The following is a 26,793-nucleotide window of genomic DNA, read 5'->3' on the forward strand; positions in this document are numbered from 1 at the left end:
CTTTCATTGCATCCCACAGGTTCTGGTAAGTTCTATCTTCATTTTCATTTGTTTGTTGGTATTTTTAATTTCTTCTGTGACACATTGGTTGTTCAAGAGGTTGTTATTTAATTTCCAAGTGTTTATGGAGTTTTTGGAGTTCCTTTTGTCATTAATTTCCAATTTCATTGCACTGTGGTCTGATAATATGCCTGGAATAATTTCATTTCTTTTGCATTTAGTTAGGTATGCTCTATCGGCTAGAATGTGATCTTCTGTTAGAGACAGTCCCATGTGCAGCTGAGAAAAATGTGTTCTGATGTTGTGGGATGGGACGTTCTGTATACATGTACTAAGTCCAATTGTTTGCAGATTTGGTTCAGAGCTGTTATTTTTTGGCTGATTTTTTTGTCCAGTTGACCTATCTCTTTGTGTCAAAGGGGTGTTGAGATCCACTATTACAATAATGTTATTAATTATTTGGATTTTCATGCCTGTTAAGATTTGTCTTACACAGTTTGGTGCTCTGATACTTGGTGCATACATGTTTATGATTGTTATCTCTTCCTCTTGCTGTTTTCCTCTGACAAGTGTTTAGTAACCTTCTTTATCTCTTTTGATTATTCTTGGTTTGAAGTTTACATTGTCTGCAAACATAATAGCTACACCTCCTTTTTTCTGAATTCCTGTTGCATGGAGAATTTCTGAGTTTCTGTGACTTTCAGTCTATGGATTTCCTTTGGAGGAAAATGTGTTTCCTGTACAGAGCATATTGTTCGATTTTGTGTCTTAATCTACTCTGCCAGTCTGTTTCTTTTGACTGGTGAATTGAGGCCATTTACATTTATTGTGATAACCGATACATGTTGAGTTATCATTGTCACGTTATATACTTACTGGTGGTTTTCTACTTCTTCTATCTGTTTAATTGCTTGCTCTGCTTGAGAGTTGCTTTCTATTGTTGTTCTTGAAATTGCAGTCATTTTTTTTCTCTGTGTAGAATATCTTTTAGTACTCTTTGTAAGGATGATTTGGCACACATGAAGTTCTTCAGTTCTTTGGTGTGGAAATATTTTATTTTCCCATTGATTTTGAAGGATAGTTTGGCAGGATACATCAGTCTTGGTTGGAAGCTGTTTTGTCTCAGGACGTGTAATACTTCACTCCAAGCTCTTCTTGATTGGATGGTTTGTGTTGAGAAGTCTGCCATGATTCTGATGGGCTTTCCTTCATAGGTGGTATGTTTGTTTTCTCTAGCAGCTTTTATTATTCTGTTGTTTTGTTGGATATCTGGGATCTTGATTATTCTATGTCTCGGTGTAGTTTTATTTTGCTTATGAGTACTTGGAGTTCTATATGCCTCATTTACTTGTATATCAGATTCTGTTTCTATGCTTGGGAAATGTTTTGCTATTATTTCTGCAAATACTCCTTTTATGTCATTTGTGTTGCCTTCTGCTGTTTCATTGACACCTATTAGTCTTACATTATTCCTCTTTGCCTTGTCTTACAGCTGTTGAATTGATTTTTTCCTAGTTCCTTGTTGATTTTAAGAGAGCCTTTCTTTCACCATCACTAGCTACCATGCTGTCTTCAAGATCTGAAATTCTATCTTTGGCTTCTTTCAAGTAGTTTTGCCAGCTTTCAGTGGAAGTTTTGATTTCCTGGAAGTCACTTTGAATCTGTTTCATGCATTCGAGTTCATTCCTGTATGTTCATGTAACGTTTCCATCAATTGCCTATGTTCATCTATTCTTTTATATATTTCTTTTCTAGCTGTGCTGAGCAATTCTTTCATTATTATTGTCATTTCATTTTTTTGCCTGAGAAATTATTTCTGATCTGATCTCTTCTATGGCCTGATGGAGTTGTTTCTTCACTTCCGTTGCAATCATTTCAGCAATTTCACGTGTGTATACAAAGTTTACTAGGTTCTCCTGTGTCGCTATCTCCTAGACTTGTTCTGAGTGGTGTGGAGTTCTGAGATTATGTTTTAGTTCTTCATCTTGTCATACTTGATGCTGGAGGAAGCTGAGCAAAGGTCACTAGTGTCCCTAGTTTTCCTGGTGGTCACACTTGCCCCTCAGTGTCTGCTGAGATGCGCTGCTTAGTCTGGGGTCTTCTTGCAGATGGTGAAGTGTACCTAGTTCTTCCAGGTCTCAGACATAAACTGTGATGTCACCTGATGGCAGACCATCTGACCCAGTGTCCCCTTGCAGCTCAGGGCACGTGTATGAGCCAGAGGCGGGCTGCAGTGGTGGCGTAGTCATGGATCAGTGGTACTGTGTCCCTAGGCAGTTCAGGGTGCAGGCAGAACCCAGACACAAATTGCATGGTCAGCAGTTTGTGCACCACCTGATTCCATGTCTCCCCGCAGCTCCAGGCATGCACAGGTGCCAGATGTGGGCTGTACTGGTGGTGATCACAGACTGCATATTTCTCTGACCTCCAGGAGGTCAAGGCGCAAGTAAAGCCCAGACATGAACCACGGTGCTAGCAGTTTGTGGACCTCCTGCTCTAGTACCTCAGGTGGTGCAGGGCATGCACAGGGAGGGCCCAAATGCCAACCCTGGTGTTAGCAGTTCATGGGCCTTCTGAGTGAGGATCTTCTGTCTGCACCGGGCACACAGAGGGTGGAGACTCAGAATGTAATGGTGGGGGGATTGTGGGTCACCTCAAAAAATAAAAACTTTCATTACAGAATCTATAATTCATGTCAAAGAAAATTTATGACTGCAGTATCACAAAGGATGGTAGAAAGATGTGTGCAGGTACAGATGCTCCTCAGCTTATAATGCAGTTACATCCTGATAAACCCATCATGCACTGAAAATGTCATAAGTTGAAATTGCTTTCAGTGACCCTAACGTACCAGCCATCCTATTTTAGCAGCACAGTATGCTGTGTAGAGTATAAGTTGTTTGCTTTTGTGATGGCATGACTGACTGGGAGCTGTGGCTTGTTGTAACTGCCCCAAATCTCCAGAGATACTAATAGGTGACTGTGTGTCCACAGCATGGGAAAACTTCAAAATTCAGTTTGAAGTGTGATTTCTATGGAGTTCTTTTTTTACACTATTGTAAAGTTAAAAATCCCTAAGTTGTACTATCAAAAAATTACATGTTGAATTATTTTTCAATACACTGTTGTGATGTACTTGTACTTAAATTGAATGTGAAGTAGTATATGTGGGCATTTTTTTGTGTTTTTTTTTTTTTGAGTCAGGGTCTCGCTATGTAGTTCAGGCTGACTTTGAACTCACAATGTGTCCCAGGCTGGCCTCAAACTCATACCTCAGCCTCCCAAGTGCTGGGATTACAAGTTTGTGCTACCACAGCCAGCTGTAAACGTGTTTTTAAATTTAAAATTGTCTTTAAATGATAAGTTTATGTTATTTTTGTTGTTGCTTTTGTTTTTTACTGCATAGCCCCGCACCCAAGCCTAGAATCTAGTTTTTCTACTTAATGAGTAGCCCAGGCTGGTCTGAACTACATGGCGAGACCCTGTCTTAAAAAACAAAACAAAACAAAAAAATACTTAAACTAACTAAGAAAAGTCAAAATGGATCAAAGATCTAAATATTAAAACAGAAACCCTAAATCTACTCGAGGAGAAAGTAGGTAGAAATCTTGAAGACATAGGCGTAGGCAGAGAGTTCATGAACAAAAACCAAACTGCATAGAAATACTTCAAAGAATCAACAACGGGGATCTCACCTTATTGAAAAGCTTTGCACGTCAAAAAAAATCCTAACAGAGTGAAAAGAAAACCCATGAATTGGGAAAAAAATTTAGCCAACTGTCCCTTGGACAAAGGACTTCTATCTAGAAGATGTAAGGAGTTTTTAAAAACCAGGCCTCCAAAATTCAAATACCCAATACAAAAATGGGCATCTGAGATGAATATACACTTCCCAGGTGAAGAACTACAAATGGCAAATAAATATATGAAAAATGTTCAACATCATTGGTCATTTAAGAAATGCGAATTAAAATAACATTGAGATTCTATCTCACCCCAGAAAGAATGGTCATCATCAAGAAATCAACCAATAACAAATGCTGGTGGGGCTGTGGGGAAAAAGGAACTCTTTTCTCTTCATGGGAGTACATACTGGTACAAGCATTGTGGAAATCAATAAGGAGATTACTCAAAAACTAGGATTAGAGGTCCCATTTGACCCAACTATTCACCTTCTGGGTATCTTCCCAGAAGAACTGAAAACATCATACCACAGCAATATATGGGCACCCATGTTTGTAGCAGAACAATTTGTAATAGCTAAATCTTGGAAACAACCCAAATGCCCATTATCTGCAGAATGGATAAAAAAGATGTATTTTTATACAGTGGAGCATTGCTCAACTATAAAGATAGATAAACTTGAGGCTTTTATAGGTAAATAGATGCAGCTAGAGACCATAGTCATAAGTGAAATAAATCAGATCCACATGTGTAAACATCATATTGTCTGCTTAGTGTGAGAACCTGAAAGAGTAAATAAAATCTGAAAGGTACAATAGATATTGTGAATAGGAAAGAAACTGCTGAGAAGGAAAGAACAACTGAGATGAGGGAAGAGAAAAGAAAGAAAGAGCGGGAAAAAAAAATATATATATATACAAAAGATAGCTAAAATAATTGTACTACTAATTTCTGTTTTATTGAAAGGAACAGTTTATGTTTAATTTTTTGAACCTATTTTGCATGTTTATATCTGGTAATCTGAACAACTAGTTTGAACACAGTAATGTGGAATATAACAACCATTGTTGAATTCAGTGAATTCAATTACTTTTTGAAATTCTGTATTGTTTCCCATTTTTTTATTATTTTTATTCTCTAAAATAATAATAAATACATACATATTTAGATGAAATATTTGAAAAATATGGAGTAAAAAATATAAATAACCAATGAGTATTTTAAATAATGTTGAACCATACTGTAGTAAGCAATTCAAATTATACTGATAGAGCCATAAAATTTTTCAAATGATACGTGAAAATCTGAGAACAGATTAGCTTTGGGACCAGGAACTGATTGGAATAGGTACTGGGCTTACAGAAAGATTCTTTATTTTATACTTTTTTTGATATTTACAGCATCTGAATGTATTACATATCTCCCACATTTAATAAAAATGTAACATCAGATTTCATATAAAAATAAAAATTAAAGTTTTGCATTCATCTGTTAAACAGGGAAGTTTTTTACATTAAAAAAAATTTACATCTGTTCTAGGTAAGGTGGGAAGAGGTGTATTCTAACATTGCAGCTTTACTTACAAATTATCTCTTAAATGACCTTAAAACATGTTGCATTTGATTTAATAATTGTACATCTGTCACTTTATCCTAAGGAAATAATTTGAGGCATAGGCTAAGGAAGATATATCTCCAGTGAAAATATGAACTCTGTCAAATGGCTACTTCAGTAAATTGTGGTGTTCCAAATACACATTGAGTGCTCTAAATCTGTTGGTTTATTCCTTTTATTTTTATTTTAATTGAAAATTTTTTTTTGTTTTAAAGAGAGTAGTTAAAAGAAGGAAAATAGGAAAATACCAACATCACAGACATAAAGAAAACAAAGCAAGAACATCAAAAATGATACAGGGTTTCAAAACAAAATGATAGGAATTAACAGTGGTTGTTATATTACATATTGTTGTCTTTAACTAAGTTACTCAGATTACCAAATATAAGAATGGAAGATTGTTCAAACCATTAAAGAGAATAAAACAATAATTATGAAATAAAATATTAGAGATAATACAGAGTTTCACTAGACAAGATGGTAGGAATTCACCAGTGGTTGTTCTGTTACATATTGTCTTCAAATCAGTTGCTCAGATTAGCAGATAGAAGCATGCAAAATTGGTCAAAATATTAAAAATTTTAAGCATTAACTGTTCCTTTCAGTGTGGTTTATTCCTTTTATCATGATAAATTTCAACAGTTTTTACAAGCTTTGTTTCCAATAATTGGAATTCACTAGAATGTTTACAAGTTCTTTGATATATCTATTAAAAATATCCCATGGACTTTGAACAAAATAAAAACTAAAGTATAAATAATTCATTATCAAAACAGTTTAATCTGCTTGTAGGACACTTAAGTTAATTTACTGTATAAACCATCCAAAGTTTACATTTCCAAAATTCCATTGCTTGTGATTAGAAAGAGAGAAATTTTGTTTTTTTGCTTGTTTAGTGGTGGTTCATTATCAAAGTTATTTAATATGATTGTAGAACACTTACGTTGATTTACCATGTACATCATGAAAAATTTATCAGACATCTAAAAACTCTGATTGCTGATGGTCAGCCAAGAGAGAAATCATGTTTTTTTTCCTGTTTGTTTTATTAGTACTTACTGCAAATTTTTAGTTATTCACATTTTCTGTGTGTATATAAAAACATATGTTTATCTATATCTTTTATTTTGATCAGTTGAAAAATTACATTTGTAGCAGAAATTATGATCTGCTTGCTTTTTGATAGTTCATCATCTTCCCATAACTAGTTGAAATTTTTTTGTCCTTTGTAATTTTATACCTTGCTGTTGGGGATTTTCTCATTTTTCTCAATTTTTGGAATACATGTAAATGTTAGGTTTAGTTTTAGATTCTTCTTGTGAGGCTGTATATAAAACATGAAAATCTTATTTAGAATTCAGTATTTTGAAAAGTGTTTGAGTATAATGTGAATGAAACTTTCCTTTGTGACTTTTGTCCAGGAAATTTTTATAGGGAATAGTAAACTATTGGAATTCCTAGGCGTTGTGTTCATATTTGACCACATTATAATAAATTCACTATTCTGAAACCTAGCTAATCATTCTAAATAGTATGTTTTACTCTAAATAATTATGTTACAGTCCTTAAAATACCCATGACTTTTCCTCAGAGTTAAAATAAAAATTCTGAAATTTTACTATGGCCTTTAGAATTATCGGGCATTCTAGTCTAGATTTTAATCTAGCTCTCTAACCTCATCCTGTATAATTGATTTCCTGAGCTCTCCTCACACTAGCCCCCTTCCTTTCCTTTGGGCCATTGTCTGTTTCCTGTACTGAGAATTTTATTCATCAGTAGCTCCTTCTCATCATTCAAGTCTCAGTGCAAACTGTGTCATTTCAGAAATGTTTTTCCAAACATAATATATACAGGGAAAACATTTCTAATGCACTTTCTATCCTTGAATGTATTACAGTATGTTCTATTTTCCTATTTAATTTTCTTCATCACAATTATCAGTATTTAAATGGTCTTTATTATGAGAAGAGAAATATATGTTGGGTTTATCAATGTTTTTCCCACAGCACAGCATTATTATTTGTGACATGAATGACTTACATAATTAATATATACATATGTTTTCTTTGATTCAGTGTTCTAGCTATTAAAAAACTGCTAGTGGTAATTGCTTGCCATTGTTTCAAAGATGTGTAAAAATAGCAATGAAGGGACTTCAAACAAGGAGATGATATGTCTTAGTAACAATTTTAATGTGTCCTCACCACAGATCACTAAAATAGAGCATACTGAATTGGCAGCATGCAAGTGGTTATGAGAAAAAAAGAATTATATTTTTACTTTCTTCAGAAGAGATCAAGTGCATTCAAGGTGGTATGGCTGTAGGCTTGACTTTCTTGCGGAGGCAAGAAAAGATCTAGAGAATGATTTAGCATTGTAGATTAATCTATAAGTTCCACTGGGTAATATTAGGCTTCCATTTCTACTCACAGACTAGCTTTTATCAGACTACCCTCTTACCAAAAGCAATCATAAAAGCTAGACAAAATAAATAAAACCAAATAGTTTGAAGGTTTTAGAGAGTTAGAACTCAAGAGGATGTGGTGTTAAGGTTGCCTCCACATAAACTTTGGCTTTTTCCTTGAGGACATGTTCTAGATTGTGGTGCAGAAAAGTAAAAACCAGTTTTTTGGGGGTAGAGAAGCCAAATAATCAGATGTTGGGGTTGCTAAAATGACTCAAGACATGAAGGACAAAATGTCAGACAAGAGGAATTATGGAGAAAAGCCTCAAACATTTATGCACAGATTTCTCTCAAGTCATTAGTAATTCACTAACTGTATATGTATGAAGTAAAACTCATATTCAGCAGGTAACTGCAGAGGAGCCTAAAGCACTAAGGAAACACTTTAACTACATCACACTGAGGAAACCAGAGACTTAGTTAAATTTGCTAAAGTGAAGGAACCATGGTAAACCACCTGGCTTTTAACTGGGAGCCCAGAGGGCCATTATTTAAAGGTAGCGGTAAATCTGAAATGGAATAACCTCATCAAAGCCTGAAGCCAAGGTAATCTGCCTGTACTTGATCAGTGTCTCAGAAGAAATTTAACTTCCTAAAAGTTAACATCATGTAAAGCCTCCCAGTTTTTCATTTATAGAGTCATATGTCAAAAAATTAGAGAACAGGCTAAAAAAAAATCAGGAACATGTCATAGATACTGTACTTACACAAGTGACATTAATGTGCACAAATTATTCTTTGTAAAATTTCATAACACATAGGAAATACTCAAGGGACCATCAAGTAGAGGATTGAGGAAGTAAGTTGAGGATTGATTAAATAAGTTATGTCTATTTGTATAATATAGTAGGTTTTGCACAGGCATCACCAGTCTTCAGAGCAGAACAATTCTTTATTAAATGATACTCTTCTGAGCATTAGAGGCAATTTTATAGCTTTGGTCCTGGCACAGTAAATGCAGGTTGCATCTTCAGATTTTGAGACATGGTACTGTATTGTGTCCTCACACGTTTTCATTGCCCCTGGGGTGGAGCACTCCAAATGAGAAACACTGGTATCATAGAATTCTGTGCAGCTGTAAAAGAAGTGAAAGCAAAAATGACAAAGTAATTTTTTAAACTGATACAGAAAGACCCCTAACATGCATCAAAGAGTAAAATGCCTGACACACTGCAATTAGTGTTACGTTTTATTTAAGAAAGGAGAAAAATATACGTATTTGGATTGCTTATGTATACAAAAAACTTGGGAGTAATATGTGAGAAACTAATGAAAGTGATTGTGCAACCTCCTAGTGTGAAGGGAGATGGGAATGCTTCAGATGTACTTAATATGTACTGTACTTTTTAAAATATTGTCTTTTAAAACATGAAGTTATTCCTCTTTCATATTTTTAATAATCAAAATGTTAGATGTTGAAGTATTATGTTGGATATACTACTTTGTAAGAGATTTATTTAAAGTTTACATATTCATTAAACATTAAAAAAATTCTTTTCCAAATCCTGTCTCCTCTTTTCCTTTATTCAGTGGAGTAGGTCGAAACTGGGGCTGGGCATCTGCAGGAAGCAGCATTCTGGCGGAATTTGGTACACTACATATGGAATTTGTCCACCTGAGCTACTTGACGGGGGACCTGGTTTACTACAAAAAGGTTAGTTTTTTTTTTTCTTTCTTTTTCTTTGTTTTTTATAGGAGAGTCCTATAAAGTTTTCCCAGTCTTGATTAATACTTAAAATATTTATCCAGGCTCTGGCCTTTATTTTTTCATTTTTAAATTATCCCAGGAAATATCTGCCCTATTTATAACATATTTAAAATATCTACTATTGAAAGACTATAGTCACTTTTAGGTTTCTTAAAAATCCCATTTTGATTTCTGTTGAGCAGTAAGCTGAAATTCTTAATCAGCTTGGTAAGATAAGAAAAACAAAATGAACAAAAGGTTTAACAATTAAAAAGGAGGAAAGGAAGTACCAATTACTCTCAGATGATACAATTTTTTTACCTAATACATTAAGACACTGTACTTAAAAATTATTTTTGTTGCTGAGGATTGAGGATTGCACATGCTAAAAGCGTGTACTCTGTTGCTGAACTGTATTGCAATCCCAACAGTCTACATTTAATGAAAAAATATTTTTGTACAAAGGATCAATATAGACATTAAAACTCAGCATTTCTCTCCAACAAGTGTGAAAGGTGAGAAAGTATCATTTTATAAAAATTTGCCTCATATGATAGGAACAGAAGCGTAGATTCCCACAAATCCAACGTAAATAAAGTTTAAAATTGTATTAAATAGCATTGAAGAGAGCCTTCATAAGTGAGAGTAAGACCACAGGCTGATTGTATCTCTTTGGATTAGATGTACTGAGAAATAAGCAAATGACAGTTGAATGAAAAATTTTGTCAGACTATGTTTGTGCCTACAAAGAGAGTGAAAAAAAGGAATAAATGATAGATTCTCAGTCCAGCCAATCTCATCTGGCTAGAGAGAAACAAAAGCTAAAAAACATATTTGCATCTGGGCTGTACTAGTCCTTTACAGTATATAAAAATTTTCTTGTGAATACCTAGGTCAAGAAAAATAACATTGGTCACTTTATCCAAAAAAAGAACAAATACATAATTTATACAAAAATTTACCTGAAAAGTAGAGAAGGAAAGTGAAACGTAGTGACCAAAAAATACTTACAAAATAGCATTGAGAAAATCCTGACCAAACATCACCATAAGAAAGAACATAAGCCCTCATCTCTGTATAATAGAGAGACCAGTGTTCAAAGACAGTAAGATGTGCTATCAGAAACAAAGCATAAGGAAAAATTATAAAGCCCCAAATGGGGGCAATAGATAGTTTGCTGATAATAAAGGACTTAGAAGACCAAATTGAGAAAAGCCAGTAACTATTATAGACATAAAGAAATGATACAGAAGAGAAACAGAGAATTCAATATTATGTGTAATTTTAGTTAACAAAAAGTGATAATTTTCTCATTTTTCATAACATTCAGAACTTTGTGAAACTGATTCATGTGATTATCCAAGTTTAACTTGTACTTAGCACAGGAATTATAGATGGTATTTCTGAGCTCATTTATAAAACTTTGTGATAACAAAACCTAGCCAAATGAAAAATGATAGGCAACCTTGTGGAAAAAGGATTTGTGTTGTGCTAAAGTCCAGAAAAGTGAAGTATATGTAAGGTCCTATGAGAAAGAAAATGCTTTTGCAAGTCTCACGCCAGCCAGGTTACCCACCAAATATAAAGATAACAGTTTGAAAGACATTTAAAAAGAATACAAAGAATAGAACACTTACTGATGTATTACCTAAACACTACACACCCACATTCCTGAGCACTTACAAAATTCAACCAGTCTAGAGACGCATCCAAAAAAAATCTCAGGAAAGTCTCTAGCATTTTATTTCATAATTTTTTTCCCTCCTAAACTTCAGGGAGACCTTTAGGAATTTAGGAATATTTATTATGGTGAGAATATTTAAAATTTAACAATTTAATTTTACTTCATTTATTTTTTATACATTAAATTAATACGTTTTTGTAGAAATTGTGTGATTTTATTTCTATGAAATTATTTCTTATATTGAATATTTCTGGAATGATGTTTATCACTAATATTTCTGATTGCTATTTTTGGATAGTAGAATGTTGGGATTTGAAATCATTTCACTGCAGAGATGTAGCTCAGTGGTAGAACACTAGCCTAGCAAGTAAAATGCTCTGGTTTCAATTTCCAGCAATGCAAAAACAAATAAACAATAAACTAAATGGTTTATCTCAGATCTCCTTTTCTTTGTATTGCTTTTGTTATTGTTTGATTTTTAAATAGTGACCTTATATTATTTTACCAAAACAGTGACCCATTTGAGAAATAGAAGCCTTTCACAATCATCATACACAAAAAAGGGCAGGGGTTGGGTGTAAGTCTTGGGAAAAATGCAAAACCTAAACTGACATCAAGCTTTGGTGACATTTCTTTTTGTTAATTGATTCTTAATTTTGTTTTGTTGAGGTCATGCATATTCGGAAATTACTTCAGAAAATGGATCGTCCAAATGGTCTTTATCCAAATTATTTGAACCCAAGAACTGGGCGCTGGGGTCAATGTAAGTATTTCTAGTACCATTAATGCTTGGTTAAAAGGTTATTTACCTGAATACTGCTTGTTGTAATGAAAGGTACATCATGAAATTATAAACGCTTGTTCTTTAAAACTCTGATCTATTAGCACTGTTACCTTTGCCAAGTTTCTGATCTCTTGTATCTTTCATAGAATAGATCTGGCTTTTGGTACTTCATCTACACTTTTGTTTTCTTCTGAAAGTACGTACATGTAGCTCATTTTTCTCTTTATTTTGAAGAAAGTACAAGTAAAAGGTTTAACGTCTATACTAAATGAAAATATTTTCTAAAAAGGAAAAAGTCCTGAGAGCTACATTTATAAAATATAAAAGTACAGTTTTCTTATTCCACGTACGAGTAGATAGCCTGTTGGGGTGGATTCTATTGTAAAATTTTTAGCCCTTAGAGTTGTTTTAAGGTTTGAAAATATTCTAACATTGGAGAATATTATATTTAATCTCTGCCTTATACTATATCCATCATATATTTTATATAACCTACATATTTAACTGTATAAGATAAAATAATAAAAGTAGTAAAAATATTTGAATGTATACTGTAATCAGGAAGCTTCAGTATTTTACTTGTAAAATGGAAACAATAACCTGTCTCACAAGAATAGTTTCTTTCATGTATGTTGATTTACTTTGCTAAAATATTGTATGCCAGTTAAAGGTTTGTACTTATCAGTTACCTTCATATAAATAAGGGTTTAATGTAAATAAGGAAAGGAAAGCCTTTTCTAAGCATGTCACATGAAGCAGAAACAAAAGATGTCAGTTTTTACTTTATATAAATGTTAACTTTATATATATTTCATAACAGTTATAAGACAAGTTACAAACTAAGGAAGTATATTTGAAAATACTTGGAAAAAATATTTGTATTCTTTGTGTACCAAAACATTTTAGCCAGATGTGGTGGCACACTTCTGTAATCCCAGACTGAGTCAGGATTGCCACAAGTGGAAGTCAGCCTGAACAACACAGCAAGACCTTGTCTTTAAACAAACAAACGAACAAACAAACCTCTTGTGAGATCATAGTGGATTGATTACTCCAGAAAATTTTTTAAAAAGTGAACTAAGGAAAGTTAATTAAAAACAAAACAATAAATGGGCCATCAACAGATACTCATATTTGGTCATAATGGAGATGTTAATGAAAATAAATGGTACTTGGAGGCAATGTAATGTGACATCACTTCCTATACAGATTACTGCTGCCACAGTAGTATTTACAATAACTGGTACATTTGTAGCAGCTATGTGAACTGATCTCCAGGGACCTTTGTATCCCTTTCTCATTTCACTCTGCCCAAAATCTGATCCATGCAGGTTTGAAACATGATTGTTTTTTAAATTCGCAAAGAAAATTAACATCTCCTTGTACTGAGTGCTTCAAAGAATGTTGACACTTGTATACATATTGAATTAAGAACTAATTTTCTGCAGTTTATTATCATGAAATTTTCAGAGGTGTATATATATATAAAAGTTTATTTGCAGTAGCTCAAGATTTATTTATAAAATAGATAATTTGAAAACATTCTAAGTAGTTCTTGGCCAACAGAACTTTCTACAGTGACTAAAACTTTCTGTATCAGTTGTCCAGTATAGTAGTCACTGGCCACACGTGGTTATTGAATACTTGAAGTGTTACTATTATGGTTTTGGAACTACATTTTTCATGTTATTTATTTTTAATTAATGTAATTATAAATAGCCTTTTGTAGATAATGCACTGTTATTAGATGGTGCAGTTTTTGAACATTAAATCTTTAAACATATTTGATTAAATAAGAAACCAAAGTGTTATCTACAACTTTCTCTTAATATTAGTTTTTATTTTTGCTTTTTAGTTTACCTTATTTAATTTGATAATTGAACATTTGTTACTTCCGATGTAAGACTGAAAACATTTTAAAGTAAAAACGAGGATGCTTTCTAAGATACTGAAAAAAGTAAATCATAATTTGAGAATTGCCAGCTTTAAAATGATACTGTAAGTGGACATGGTGGTACATGCCTATATAATCCAAGCACTCAGGAGGCTGAGGCATGAGGATCACCAGAAGTTGAGGCCAGCTTGAATTTGTAAAAGAAAAAAACCACAAGAATGAAAATAATAGTATATCATTGATAGAATCCTAATTACTAGAAAGGTAAATCTTTAACAAATACAGTATGTTATGGTTTGAATCTGTGTGTCCCCACAAAGCCCCAAGCAGCCAGGCTTAAGGGGCAGGCTATAGAGTTTGAATATGGGTGTGGGAGCTGCACCCGTGAGAAGAAAAGAGTGCTTGGGGCATTCCTCCCCAATTCTGCCCTGGTGTGTGGTTGTTGCTTAGCTGTGTGCTGCCACCCTGAGATGCAGCCCTCTGCCACGTGCCACTCTGCCTTATAATCTGCCAAGTACGGATTGAAACCTCCACAAACTGTAAGCAAAATAAACCTTTCCTTCCTTAATTTTGGGCGTCCGATATTTTGTCCCAGCAGCGAGAAAAAAGTAACCGAGACACAGTAATACTGAGAAAACTATATAACCACATGGAAATGAGTGAAGAAGAGGCCATCAACAGATTTTGTACCTTTCACAAAAAAGTTATCCCAAAATAGATAAAATTTCCTAAATTTAAGAGTCCAGAGTATGAAGTTCTTAGAAGAACACGTGGGACAAATCTTTAAAACTTTGAATTTGTCAGTAGAGTCTTTAATATACCACCAAAGACACAGGAAATAATAGAAAAAGATAAATTAGATTTGTTGAAAATGAAAAGCTTTTCTGCATCAAAGGGTACTGTTAGGGCTGGGGATATAGCTCAGCAGCACAGCATCTACCTGGCAAGTGCAGGGTCCTGAGTTCAATTCCTGGTGTCCCCACATACACACACACCGAAAAGAGTATTGTCATGAGAGTGGTAGCCCACAGAATGATAGAAAATATTTGCAAATCACATCCTGATGAGGGTACTGGGTATCTGTCTAGACTAAATAAAGAACTTGCTGAATATAGTAGTATACACCTATAACCCCAGCATTTTAGGGGCTGAGACAGGAGGATTTCCACAAAGCTGAGACCAGCCTGGGCTACAGAGTCAATTCATGGCCAGCCTCATCTACAAAGTGATGCCCTGTGTCAGAAAAACAAAAATAAACAAGAAAAGAAATCTTACAACTTAGTAACAGGAAGACAAAACTGAAAAATGGACAAAAGACTCGAATATTATTTCTCTAAAGAGGATATACAAAATAAATACATGAAAAAATGCTTGTTATCAGTAGTTGATAGCCACAATGTCATACCATTTGACAACTACCAAGGTGGCTGTATTCCGAGGACAAAAATAAAGCATTGGCAGAGATGTGGGAAAATTGGAACCCTCTCATTGCTGGTGGGTGTGTGAAGTACTGCAGCTACTTTGAAAATGTGTTTGGTAATTCTTCAAAAAGTTAGAAATTGTTCAAAAGGAAAAAAGAACTAGAATGGGGGAAAGGGAAAAGGAAGGAAGAGAAAAGAAAAGAAAAAAAAGTGCAAGATAGTTATGTTATAACTTAGTATAGTTAAACTGTGCTAGTTTCTCTTAGTTCATTAAAAAGTGAAGGTTTGTGCTAATATCATCTGGAGAATTTTTATGCCCATATCTTGTATTCTGATTCACTGCTTAAAAAAATGATAATACTCAGTGTATTAAGTATTGTTATTCTATTATTTTGTTACAAAATTTTGTTTTACTTTTTTTCATAAAAAGTTAAACAGAGTTATCTCTGTTTAATTCCTACATACACCTCCAAATGATTTGAAAACAAGGACTCAGATAGTTGTATGCCAGTGTTCACAGCAACATTTTTCACAGTAGCCAAGAGGTTGAAACAAACTTCTGTTGATTATGCTTCGTCCCCCAAAGTTTCATGTACTGGAAGCTTGGTCCCAAATGTGACAGTATAAGATGGTATTACCTTTGGTGGGGATATAGAGCAAATAGATCACTGTGGCCCTGTCCTCTAAAGAGATTAATGATGGTCTTCTAAAGTGAGCTACTTTTCCTGAGTATGTTGTTATGAAAGCAGTCCTGCCCCACATGCTTGGTCTTTTCTGCATGGGTCCAGTTCCCTTTCTGTTTCTCTGCTATATTGTGATGCTGCTAGAAGGCAGCATCACCAGAGCATAGTAACTGCTGGCACTATGATCTTAAATATCTAAAACTTGGAGCTAAGTCAACCTTTTTCTCCTTATAAGCACTTAGATTTGTATATTTCATTATAGCAGCAAAGAATGAACTAATACATAACTCAGGTGTCCAAAAAGGAGTGGAAGAACAAAATGTGATGTAAACAAGGGAAAGTTAGTCATTTATAAAAAGAGTTAAATTCTGGTGCACCTTACAATATAGATGAGCACTAAAAATGTGAAGTGGAAAAAAACCACCCACAAAAAGACTAATACAGTTTCACTTTTGTCACATACCTAGAGTAAATTCATAGAGAAAGAAAGTAGATTAGAGGTTAGCAGAAGCTTGGAAGAGAAAAGGTATGAAGAGAATGGAAAGGTGGTACTACAGAGTTGCTGTTTGTGGTGATAAAGTTTTGAAAATAAGTTGTAGTAATAGTTGTATATGACTGTGAATGTAATTAATGCTACTGAATAATCTTAAAAATGATTAGAGTGGTAACTTTTATGTTATGTAACAGTAACATTATATATAGTAACATTTCAAGCATTCAGTAACCATGTGTGGCCAGTGACTACTATACTGACAACTGATACAGAAAATTTTAGTCACTGTAGAAAGTTCTGTTGGTCAAGAACTACTTAGAGTGTTTTCAAATTATCTATTTTATAAATCTTGAGCTACTGCAAATAAACTTTTATATATTATATATATATTCACCTCTGAAAATTTCATGATAATAAACTGCAGAAAATTAGTTCTTAATTTAATAGGTAAACAAGTGTCGACATTCTTTGATTCCAGTCAAAAAAGGTAATGCATTCTTTGTTTTTCCTCCATAAAATAAGTTCAGATTTCTTTATAATATATTCACTCTCAGCAGTTACTAATTTTGAGAATGTTATAGAAAGAGCTGTTCATTGGTTTTGGCAGAGTTCTTTAAAATTCTGCGGAGCTGCCCTGATAACACTTTAGCAGGTGCAGTCCCTGCTAAACTATTCAATGTTTTCTTTTTAACATTTTTGTATATTTTATATCAGCTTCTGAAAAGTCTATCAAATTCCATTTCTATCTTTGAGCAGTATACATCTGTCATTTCCATAAATAAACTGCAAAACAAACATTTAATTGAACTGAAATTTAACAATTCAGCTTTGGCTGTTATAATTAGAGTAATGATAATGTCTCATATGCACATAGCCATCCCAAAGAATAATTACTGGTAATTACTTTCAGGAAAAGTGCTTGGCAACAGATATAAAATACAGTGAGGAACCCAGATTTAAAGGCAAATTATTGGTTCTTCTTTATTTTTTAACTTAATTTTTCTACTGCTTTTCTACAGTGCCTGGCTTATGCCACTTAGTGACTACAGTGAAGAAAATACAGGAAATCAGCCATTACTTAAAAGCTAATGTTGCTTAGTAAATATTGTGGGAAAAATAGGAATGGGTATACTATTTGGAATGATAAGCCTAATCCTGGCTTTCCTGCTTAATAATTTAGGTACATTATTTAACTTATTTCACTGTTAATTCTTCTAATTGAAATTATTTAATAGGGTGATCCTGCAGGTCATATTTATAAGATAGTGTATTTGAAATGCATCATATTTCCTTTTATTCTAGAATTCCCTATAATACCTCAAGAAATAGCTTCTGATAGAAAGCTGAGATTGTCATATAAATCTCTGACATTTCAGAGTGCTTTATAATGCATTTTCAGATTCTGAATATGAAAAGAATCTTGGAGTCACGTGGTTCATCCCATTGAACCTATAGGCAGTCATGGTTCAAGTAAGAAAGTCAGGCTATTGTACCAGGTGATAGATTCAAGAGTTTTGTTAGATCTCAGCCTCTGCACACCTTGTTCCCCTGCACTAGCTGCCTAGAAAAGCTGCAGTGGGTTTGTCAGGTAGAGTTAAAACTTAAGTCCTATAAACTAGGTAACATATGACTAAGTCTGTAAACTCAACAATAAGTCACAGATCAGAAACCATTTTCCATTACCCATAATGCCAAAACCTTTTGTTTTTCCTGATTTTCTCCCTTTTATTTCAGTTCCTTTAATTCAGTTTTTAAAGTCTTCCTTTCTTTTCCACTCATTTGTTAATCCTTTGTTAGGTCTACAGCATATCCAGGAATCAATGCATGAATCCAAAGTACAATTTATTTTAAAGGTCATATGTTATTTTAATGAATCTTACTTGTATACAGGTTATGTTGAGAATTCTTTATTTGTCTCTCTGCTGGTATTTTATACTTTTAAAGAGACCCCCTTCTGATCATGAACAATAGCTCTCGAGAATACTTTTATGCTTCTCACAGTAGAATTATACATTACCATTCCATACTCTTGTCTCCTGACATAAGTATTTTTTCCCATTTAGTCTGCCAACTAGCATATTTATTTGAATGCTGAGTTAATTAACATGGTATGTCAATTTTTGAACTGTTTAGTGACAAGTTAGAACTTTCCTTTTTTGATTAAAAAATTATTGCTTTATAAACATAACTAACAGTGATATTGTCAAAAAGAGCACTGTTTACTCTTACAGAGGTTAATTTATGCTGCTCCTGCTGCTTCCAGATTTTAAATATGGGAGAAAGTGGGCTTGTAAAATGATAAAAATATGTAGTCTCCATAGAAATACTGTTTCTCAGTCAAGATATTAGAAATAAAATTAGTGTTGAATTAGTGTCTTTGTAGTCGAGAGAATTCTACCATTTCATTAATTATATAAGGAAGTACAAATAAAAGATTGGGTTATGGATGGCTTTGAGAGGTTTTATTTGGAATTGTAGAGTGTATCTGTTACTCTAAATCAGGAACTCTATTTAGAAAAGGCATTTATAGTTACCCAGTAACTGCTATGGATAAAATCACATATCTCCAACTTTAGTGAAATATGATAAACCAGGGCTACAGATATTATGTACATGTTTTAATATGTATAGTTTTCCTTAAGGATAACAGAACCTTCTATCATAATAATGTAAAATTTTAAATAATGATTCAGTATAGCTGAATAACACTAAAAATGGTTAATTTGTCAAAAGCAGAAAAATTATTTAACCTTAGTAATACAGCTAGAAAGGACATGTCTTTTAAGGCTTATCTTTTAATCTACTATGTTCCTCTACTGCTCTGATATACCTGGCATGGGAATGGTACTATATCTTACCTGTTATGTACACTTTCCCTGTTTTGTAAACCACAGTAAAATAATGATCAGTTCCTCAAAACATTTAGAAATATCAAGCAGTTAGTTCAATACAGTGATACAAATCATTATTCCAATACAAATATTTGCTAAGAAATAAACATTGTCAATATTTCCTTTGCTAAAAAATACAGTACAGGAAAGAAAAGTGACTTTAATAGCATTGTTTCACCTTAATGTAATTTCAGATGGTCTATAAATCAAGATGAACATAATTCTTTTTTTTATTTTTATTTTTTTGGTTTTTCTCTGGTACTGGGAACGGAACTCACGACCTTGTGCTTGCCAGGCAGGCGCTTTGCCGCTGAGCTAAATCCCCAGCCCCCTGAACATAATTCTTGCTTGAGCAGTTTTTCTTTCATATATTTTGTTTTCAGTGGAAGTCATTGATGGTTTTGATAAAAATACAATATTCTCTATTCAGTAGTAAGGCTTGTTTTGTTTTAATATGGTTTGTTCTTTAATTTTTTCAATGCACATTTTTCTTTCCTCATTTAGTGAATATGTCCTTTGTCAAAGGTTGAACATGTACAGCATATTCCATAAAGTGTCATATTCACACACAAAAAGAAACTGGACCAGGCTTGGGAAACTGTAATGAAGAAACAGTTACTATTCCAACAAAACTCTGTAAGACACATCACAGTACACAGGCTAACTGAAGAAAATGAGAGGCTTAAAGCAAAAAAGACCTACTAGTAAGCTACCATAATGAGGATCTGGATCTAAGATAGTTAGTAGTAGGAAATAGTGGTCATGTTAGATTTTATTCTTTTCTTTATATCCCACATTCTTTATTCAATAAATCTTGTCAGTTGCAATTACTCCTAAAATATTCTTTTCCCTACTTCAGTTGTCATTTCTTCTGTTTAGAATATTTTTCCTTATTAATGCCCTCTCATCAATAAATCCCAACCTAAAAAAATAAGTAAGTAAATGTCTCCAAACCTATTTAAAATAGAGAAGGAAATTCTAAATTAACTCTTTGAACACAGTAGTCTTACTCACAACCACTCAGTAGGAAAAAGAAAAATTTAGGGTATATATAGTTTGAATCTGGTATGCTAGAGTTTGGATCTGAAATGACTCCAATGGCCCATGTTCCTTTGCTTGATGGTTTGGGGAGATAGAGGAAACATTTAAGAGGTGGGGCCTAGTGGGAGGTTTTAGATTGTTGGGAGCATGCATACTGTGAAGGTATTTCAGGGGCTTTGATTTCTTAAGGTTAGTGGAATTGTATTCTGTATCTAATTTTCTGTCATCTCTTGAACTTTTTTTTGGTGTTCCCACTTAATTATGCTATATATTAAACTTCCTAATTTCTTTCTTGTAGCCAGTAAGTCTGTCTCTTTACTTCTTTTTTTCAATACTATTGTTACCCTTCTGGCAAATAGTCCATATCTTTTCTTCCTGACATGATAAATCCTTTTGAAGGGATAATTTGCATTCATTTTTCTTTCCTATTTGTTTTGTGTTTACTTTTCAGTGTATTTCATTCTGGGCTCTGCTCTGCTCATTGTTCTACTAAAAATTCTTTCTTCTATGGCCCAGTAACTTCGTAGACTAGCCCAAAAATACAATGTTTTGTGTGCTTACTTTGGCAGCGCATATACCAGAAGTACTATGTGCTTCTTTTCCTTTAGCTAATGGTGTCTAATAAAGCACTGTAAAAAGCATAGTGATTTAAAACAACTTATTATTTCTTTGGAGTTCACAGGTTACCTGAATGGTTCTGCTGATGTGGCTTGGCTCTGTTACCTCCGTTTCTTTACATGTCTGCAGTTAGCTGTTAAGTTGGTTGGAGATTGAGAGGACTCGGCTGTCCGAGTCGGTTGCTCATCTATCAGGCTCATCTACATAGCTGTATCAGAGTCCCACAAAAAGAAGTAGGACATTCAAGATTTCTTGAGCCTAGGCTAGAAACTGGCACACTGCTGCTTTTTACCAACTTCAGTTAGACAAACCAAGCTTTAAGACTCATCCACTTTTTTTTTTTTTTTTTTTTTTTTTGAGACAGAGTCTCACTATGTAGTATAGGCTGGCCTTGAACTTGCTTATTTAGGCCAGGCTGGCCTCGAACTCTCAGTGATCCTCCTGCCTCAGCGTCCAAAGTGCTAGCATTACAGGCATGCACCACCATGTCTGGCCATCCACTTTTAAAGATTGGGAATTTGTTTTATATTCTTCACATGGCTTCTTAAATGTTAATATTTCTAAGGTTTCTTACTTCTCCCCCTTTTCATTTGGCCTCACTAGCCTTATCTCTTCTTATACTATGAATTTTTTGTCCTATATATTGGCGAGATCTAAATCAGTAATCAGAAAAGTAAAATAAGCTAGCCTGTGGCCTGTTTTGTATGGCTCACTAGCATGGAATGGTTTTTACAGTTTTATGCAGTTGCTTAAACGCTTATCCTCAGCATCAGCATCATCATTCACAATTGAATTCTCAACAGACTATATTTTTCTCCTTTTAGAAAAAAGTTACTCCCTCCGTGTAAATCAGTATTTAATTACTGATCTTTCTTGGCCTTTAAACTGACATCACTACAGGTACAGGATATTTGTGTCTGAATAGGTCCTCCATATGTACAAAATTAAGCTTAGTGTTACCAGTTTCAGTTTTTTCTCTTCCTCTTGATTCTTGTTTCACCAACATTCTCTATAGCCCAGTGTGTATGTATCAGAAACCTAACACTCTGACCAGGTACCAGTCTTGTTGTTTCTGATTTTTTCATGACTCAAATCTATTCCATTTCTTATTTCCCTTGGTTAATTTAGGGCCTTAGTTCAGTGTCACCTTTTATTATTGAACCTCCATCAAATTTCTTTCGTGATCTGGTCATTTTATTTCTACACTTGAAGTGTTTCTTGAAAACTGAAAAATGACTGTTAAGTTGCAGACAACTGTTTGCTTTGGTTATGTAGTGCAGACTGAAGCAGGAATGACAAGGAGGAAGGAACAATATATTATAACAAAGAGCCAGTAGTAAGTTCAGATTTTTGAGAGAAAAATGGAATTGTACATTTGACTTTTTATCTCATCTGTTGTTTCCCCAAATTGAAGAGTTGGAAACTGTAAAATATTGGATTAAAAGTAATTTAAATATGGTCCAACTGGATTAAAAAAGAAAAAGTGCCTTAAAGGGAAATTATTATAGTTATGAAATTTTATTTATAATTGAAAATGGAAACTTAGACATTTCTTTCATAATCACTTTACTGTAAAGAAGAATTGAGCTAGATATTGTAGAAATGTAAGCTGATTATGTCTTCTATCAAATTGCTTATATTTAGCAGATTCAAGATAATTCAGACTTCTTAGCATGTTAAACAGAACTTTTCAGGTTCATTATCTATTTTTTCTGATTGATCACTTTAAATAAAGTAGGTATATTAAGCTAGGCTTGATGGTGCATGCCTCTAATCCCAGCATTCGGGAGGCTCAGGATTGCCACTAGTTCAAAGCTAGCCTGGACTGTTTAGTGAATTCAAAGCCAGCCTGAGCTACATAGCAAGACCCTATCCCAACCCCACAACCAAAAAAGTAGGTATATTAAAATCTTCATTTGCTATGTTTTACTAAAATTTTTATAGTTTTGCTTTTAGATTTCTCATTTCCTTCAAGAAATTATGTTAGCTTTCTGTTACGGCAGTAAGGAGGTTTTGGTATATGAACAACTGGCCCCATTGTTTTGGCACAGTATCTCATGGTGGGAGTACATGGTAGGGAAGTGGTTTCACTTTGTGAACAGAAAGAGAGGAAGAGACCCAGGGTCTTACAGTCCAACAGAGAACATGCCCTCATCGGCCTAAAAACCTCCTGCTGGGTCCTACTTCTCAGAGTTCCACCGCTTCAGTAACACTACTCTGGAGAGCATGTCCTTACCAACCTGAAGATCCAAAGTACAGCAAATGCTTTTAAAGTATATACACTTATGCTAAAGCTGTTTTCAAAAGTTTGCTCCATTATTTGCTTTTTCTTGATATATTGAATTACATTTATATAGTTGAATTTGTTAGCCTTTTATGATTTTAGTTTTTTCATTATATTCATTGAAATTTTAATTCATAAGTTCATATAGAATCTGAACTTTATGCTGTTTTTCTTTCCACTACCTGTATTGATTCTTGCCTACCTGGTAAATTTATTATTAACTTTACTGGCTCATCAGTTCAAAACTTGGGTCTCTTTTGTACTGGAATCACAGCTATTGCTTTTTCTGAGCACTTTATACATTTCTCAAATATAGTCCAGTCTTATTATGGAGCTATTTCTGCTTATTCCTACTAGGAAACCCATTCTGTAACCAGAGCCCACAATGGTTTCTTCAAATAATTTTTCTGCCTTGAGGGATGTCCAGATATCTTTGATTACTTTGCTTTCAAGGAACAGAAACTTCTTCATTTAACACTAGGAATTTCTTTGTATTTCATTTTTACTGCAGACTTTGTTTTCAAATATGGTTGTATCTTTTAAATAAATATTTTGTCCTATAACATTGCTTGGTGTCTCAGAAGTAAGGTGGGATTTTTGCATGAATTTGTAAGACTACCTTGACAAGAGTCGTTATATTATTATTAAATTTTAAAAAAACTTACCTAAAATCATGTTGAATAGCACAATGGTGATAAACTTTGTTTCACATCATAAAGAAATACTTGATTCATCATAAAGAAATACTAAGATTCCTTTAGCTCCTGTGTAATTGAATGTGATTGTAATAGGGCAAACAATAGGAGCAAATTACAAGATATGAAAATTAAACACATATACTATTAACTACTTGCAGAAAAAAGTTAATGAGAAAGTTGAGAGTAATACTGCTGGTTCCTGGTAGATCATGCTGTGACCATCCACATTTCTTGAGACATAATGAAATGAACTACAGAAGCAAAAGGGCCAATCTTGTAATAGTAAAGAGATTTCGAAGCAAGGGTGACATCACAATGGACAAGATATTTTAACAAATTTATACAGTGCAGAGTGGCTGGGAGTAGCTACAGAGAGACTATAGAAAATGTATCTAATAGAATCCAGAGATGTTTGGACTCATAAATAATAGGTACAAGTAATTCAATACATTAAAAATTAGAGCTAAAAAGAAGTGTTTATTCTAAATTGTTGTATGGAACTATGGACTTTACTTGAAATACTTACCACCACCTCCATCCCTTAGATTCAGAAGATGTAACTGCAGCTCTTTCTAAAAAATCGAATACTTTCCTTGAAGAAAGGTAAAGCTTTCAATATGGATACTGGTATACCAGTTTTATTCTGAAATTTGGGCAGGTTCAGTCTCACAACAAACTCATTCTTATTTGCGCATCAAAGTATGTCAGTTAGCCCACCTTTCCTCAACTTAACTTGCACAAAAAAGGGATCTAGTGACAAGTAGGGATCTAGTGACAAGTAGGTAGGTCTCCTTGCTAGAGGCCACCCATACTAGCTACTCAGAACTTTATTTTAAAACATGAATATGAAAAGTAATGGTTGACTATCACATAGATATGCAAATAAATGATACATAGCCATGTATGGTCAAATATCAGTAGTTTTAAGCTATAGAAACTAGTTATGAGGGAATTATTTTTAATTAGTATTTTAAATATATCTGTAGGTAAAACAGAATCAAAGAGGACATCAGATGGTAAAAGAATACAAAAATCAGTGATTAACTCCAAAATTAAGATACTGGTTACCTTTTGAGGGAACTTTATGATTGGTAAGGGATACGTGGAGTATTTTGATGGTACTGACATTATCCTGAATGATGTATAATAAGAACATTTATGTCTTTATATACTTTTCTATATTCATGTTACATTTCATGGTAAAAAAATACTTAAAGTCAAAAGCAGCATCCCAGAAGAAACTGATAATTCTATACATACATGTTTTATGTTGTATTTTGTAGAAGAGACTCTTTGAAGGCACTATATAAAATAATAGGAGTCTGTGAAAAAGAAGCAAGTAGAGAACAAGGAAGAACTCAGGTTAGAAGTATGATGCTGACATTAAAACTTCAATGAATACTTACTACAAGATGGTAAAATGGAAGTCACCTCTGTCACTCTGTAGGGAAAGCATTTAAGACAACAAAAGAAAGATTATATTTCTTGGGGAGATACTGAAGAAAAAATTTTTAGAACCAACAGATAAGTGATAGGAAATCTAAATTGCATAGAAATTGATAGGGAATACAGTAAGAGTGGTGAACATTTTATACCAGCTTCCTGATTTGGGGAGGGGAATGGTGCCAGGCTCTTCACATGTAAAGCTGCCAGCCATTACAGTGGACCCTGATGGTAAACACAGACCACCAAACTATTGCTGAAACTGTAGCAGACTGGATAGAAAATGCTCTGCACCAAGGAGGAGTTGGGAAGGCTGGTTTTATTTACACTGGCAGGCTGATGTAGGATCACTTCCCAAAACATCAGCACTGGCTTAAAGTAAAACAGCAACTTCTACACTTTTTTGTAAGCAGGAAATACAGAGTTGATAACAGGTTAGTCTATAATTGGTTACATACATAGATTAGTCTATATTTGGCTACATATACTTAGTCATACATTGTCAGGCAGAAGTGTTCGAGGCAGGTTTAATTGGAGGGAGCCATTTATCATGGAGCAGGAAGGTCAGGGGGCAGGGGAAGTCAGGGTCCCAGGCAAGTGAGCAAGATTTAGTCTGACCTTCACAGGGATGGCTTGCTCCTTGAAGCAGACTAGCAAAACAGAGTATTTGTGTAGGCTGTTGTACAGTTGGACAGATAGCGCTGAGTCCATTATGTCTGAGTCGCAGCTGGGTAGTCAAGGCCAACTGAGTCTGATGGCCCAATTATGAAGCTATAGTTCTAAAAATTTTCCCACTACATTTACCCCCTTTTGTTTTTATAAGGAAGATTCTTCTTTCTCAGCTTTAAGAAATTGGTAGGAGGGGGTAGCCCTTAGGAGGAGGTAATGGTGTATGGCCTCCAAGCGCTCAGACAGAAATGGAGTCAAGATGTGAATCCCATAGGGGTCCAGGAGAGAGACCACCAGAAGAGTCATTAGAGGGCCAAGTAAGACTCCCCTCCATGAAGGGAAAATGTCTAGGAAATTCCACCAAGAAGAAACACCCAGTCCTATCTTTGGCCCTCTACTCGAGGTGCTTTTGCAACTAGCGGGCATTTTCTTTGATTATTCCAGACTTGTTAGCATAATAGCAATAGTCCTCTTCTAGGAAAAGTCAGGTTCTCCTGTGTTGAGCTGTCAGGAGGTTTAAAGCTCATGTGTTATGGGGAAAATACTCTGTAGATCCCCTTAAAGCACTTAAGAAGGTTCCATTATTTGCCTGAAGTAAGGAGCTAGGTCGGGTTATGGAGGCACATTCAGCTGACACATTTGGAAAACCCTATTTCCCAGGAAACAAGCAGAGCTTCCCATTGTTTGAGTTGGGGAAGCCTGTAGCAGGATTGCTGGAGACTGACTAACATGGAACCAGGA

At 34.2% G+C, this 26,793-nt stretch overlaps 1 protein-coding gene across 1 annotated transcript in view; it reads left to right on the plus strand.

Moving 5' to 3' along the window:
• The window catches only part of Man1a2 (mannosidase, alpha, class 1A, member 2), a gene marked incomplete at its 5' end in the record, with an annotated part of 151,089 nt that overhangs the window by 86,946 nt on the left and 37,350 nt on the right, over window positions 1-26,793 (plus strand). The window contains 2 exon segments of the mRNA XM_005389057.2: window positions 9,293-9,416; window positions 11,803-11,896. Of these exon segments, the coding sequence (XP_005389114.1) occupies window positions 9,293-9,416; window positions 11,803-11,896 (218 nt within the window).

This window comes from Chinchilla lanigera, unplaced genomic scaffold (genome assembly GCF_000276665.1).
Source record: "Chinchilla lanigera isolate Chin_1 unplaced genomic scaffold, ChiLan1.0 scaffold00034, whole genome shotgun sequence".
NCBI lineage: Eukaryota > Metazoa > Chordata > Mammalia > Rodentia > Chinchillidae > Chinchilla > Chinchilla lanigera.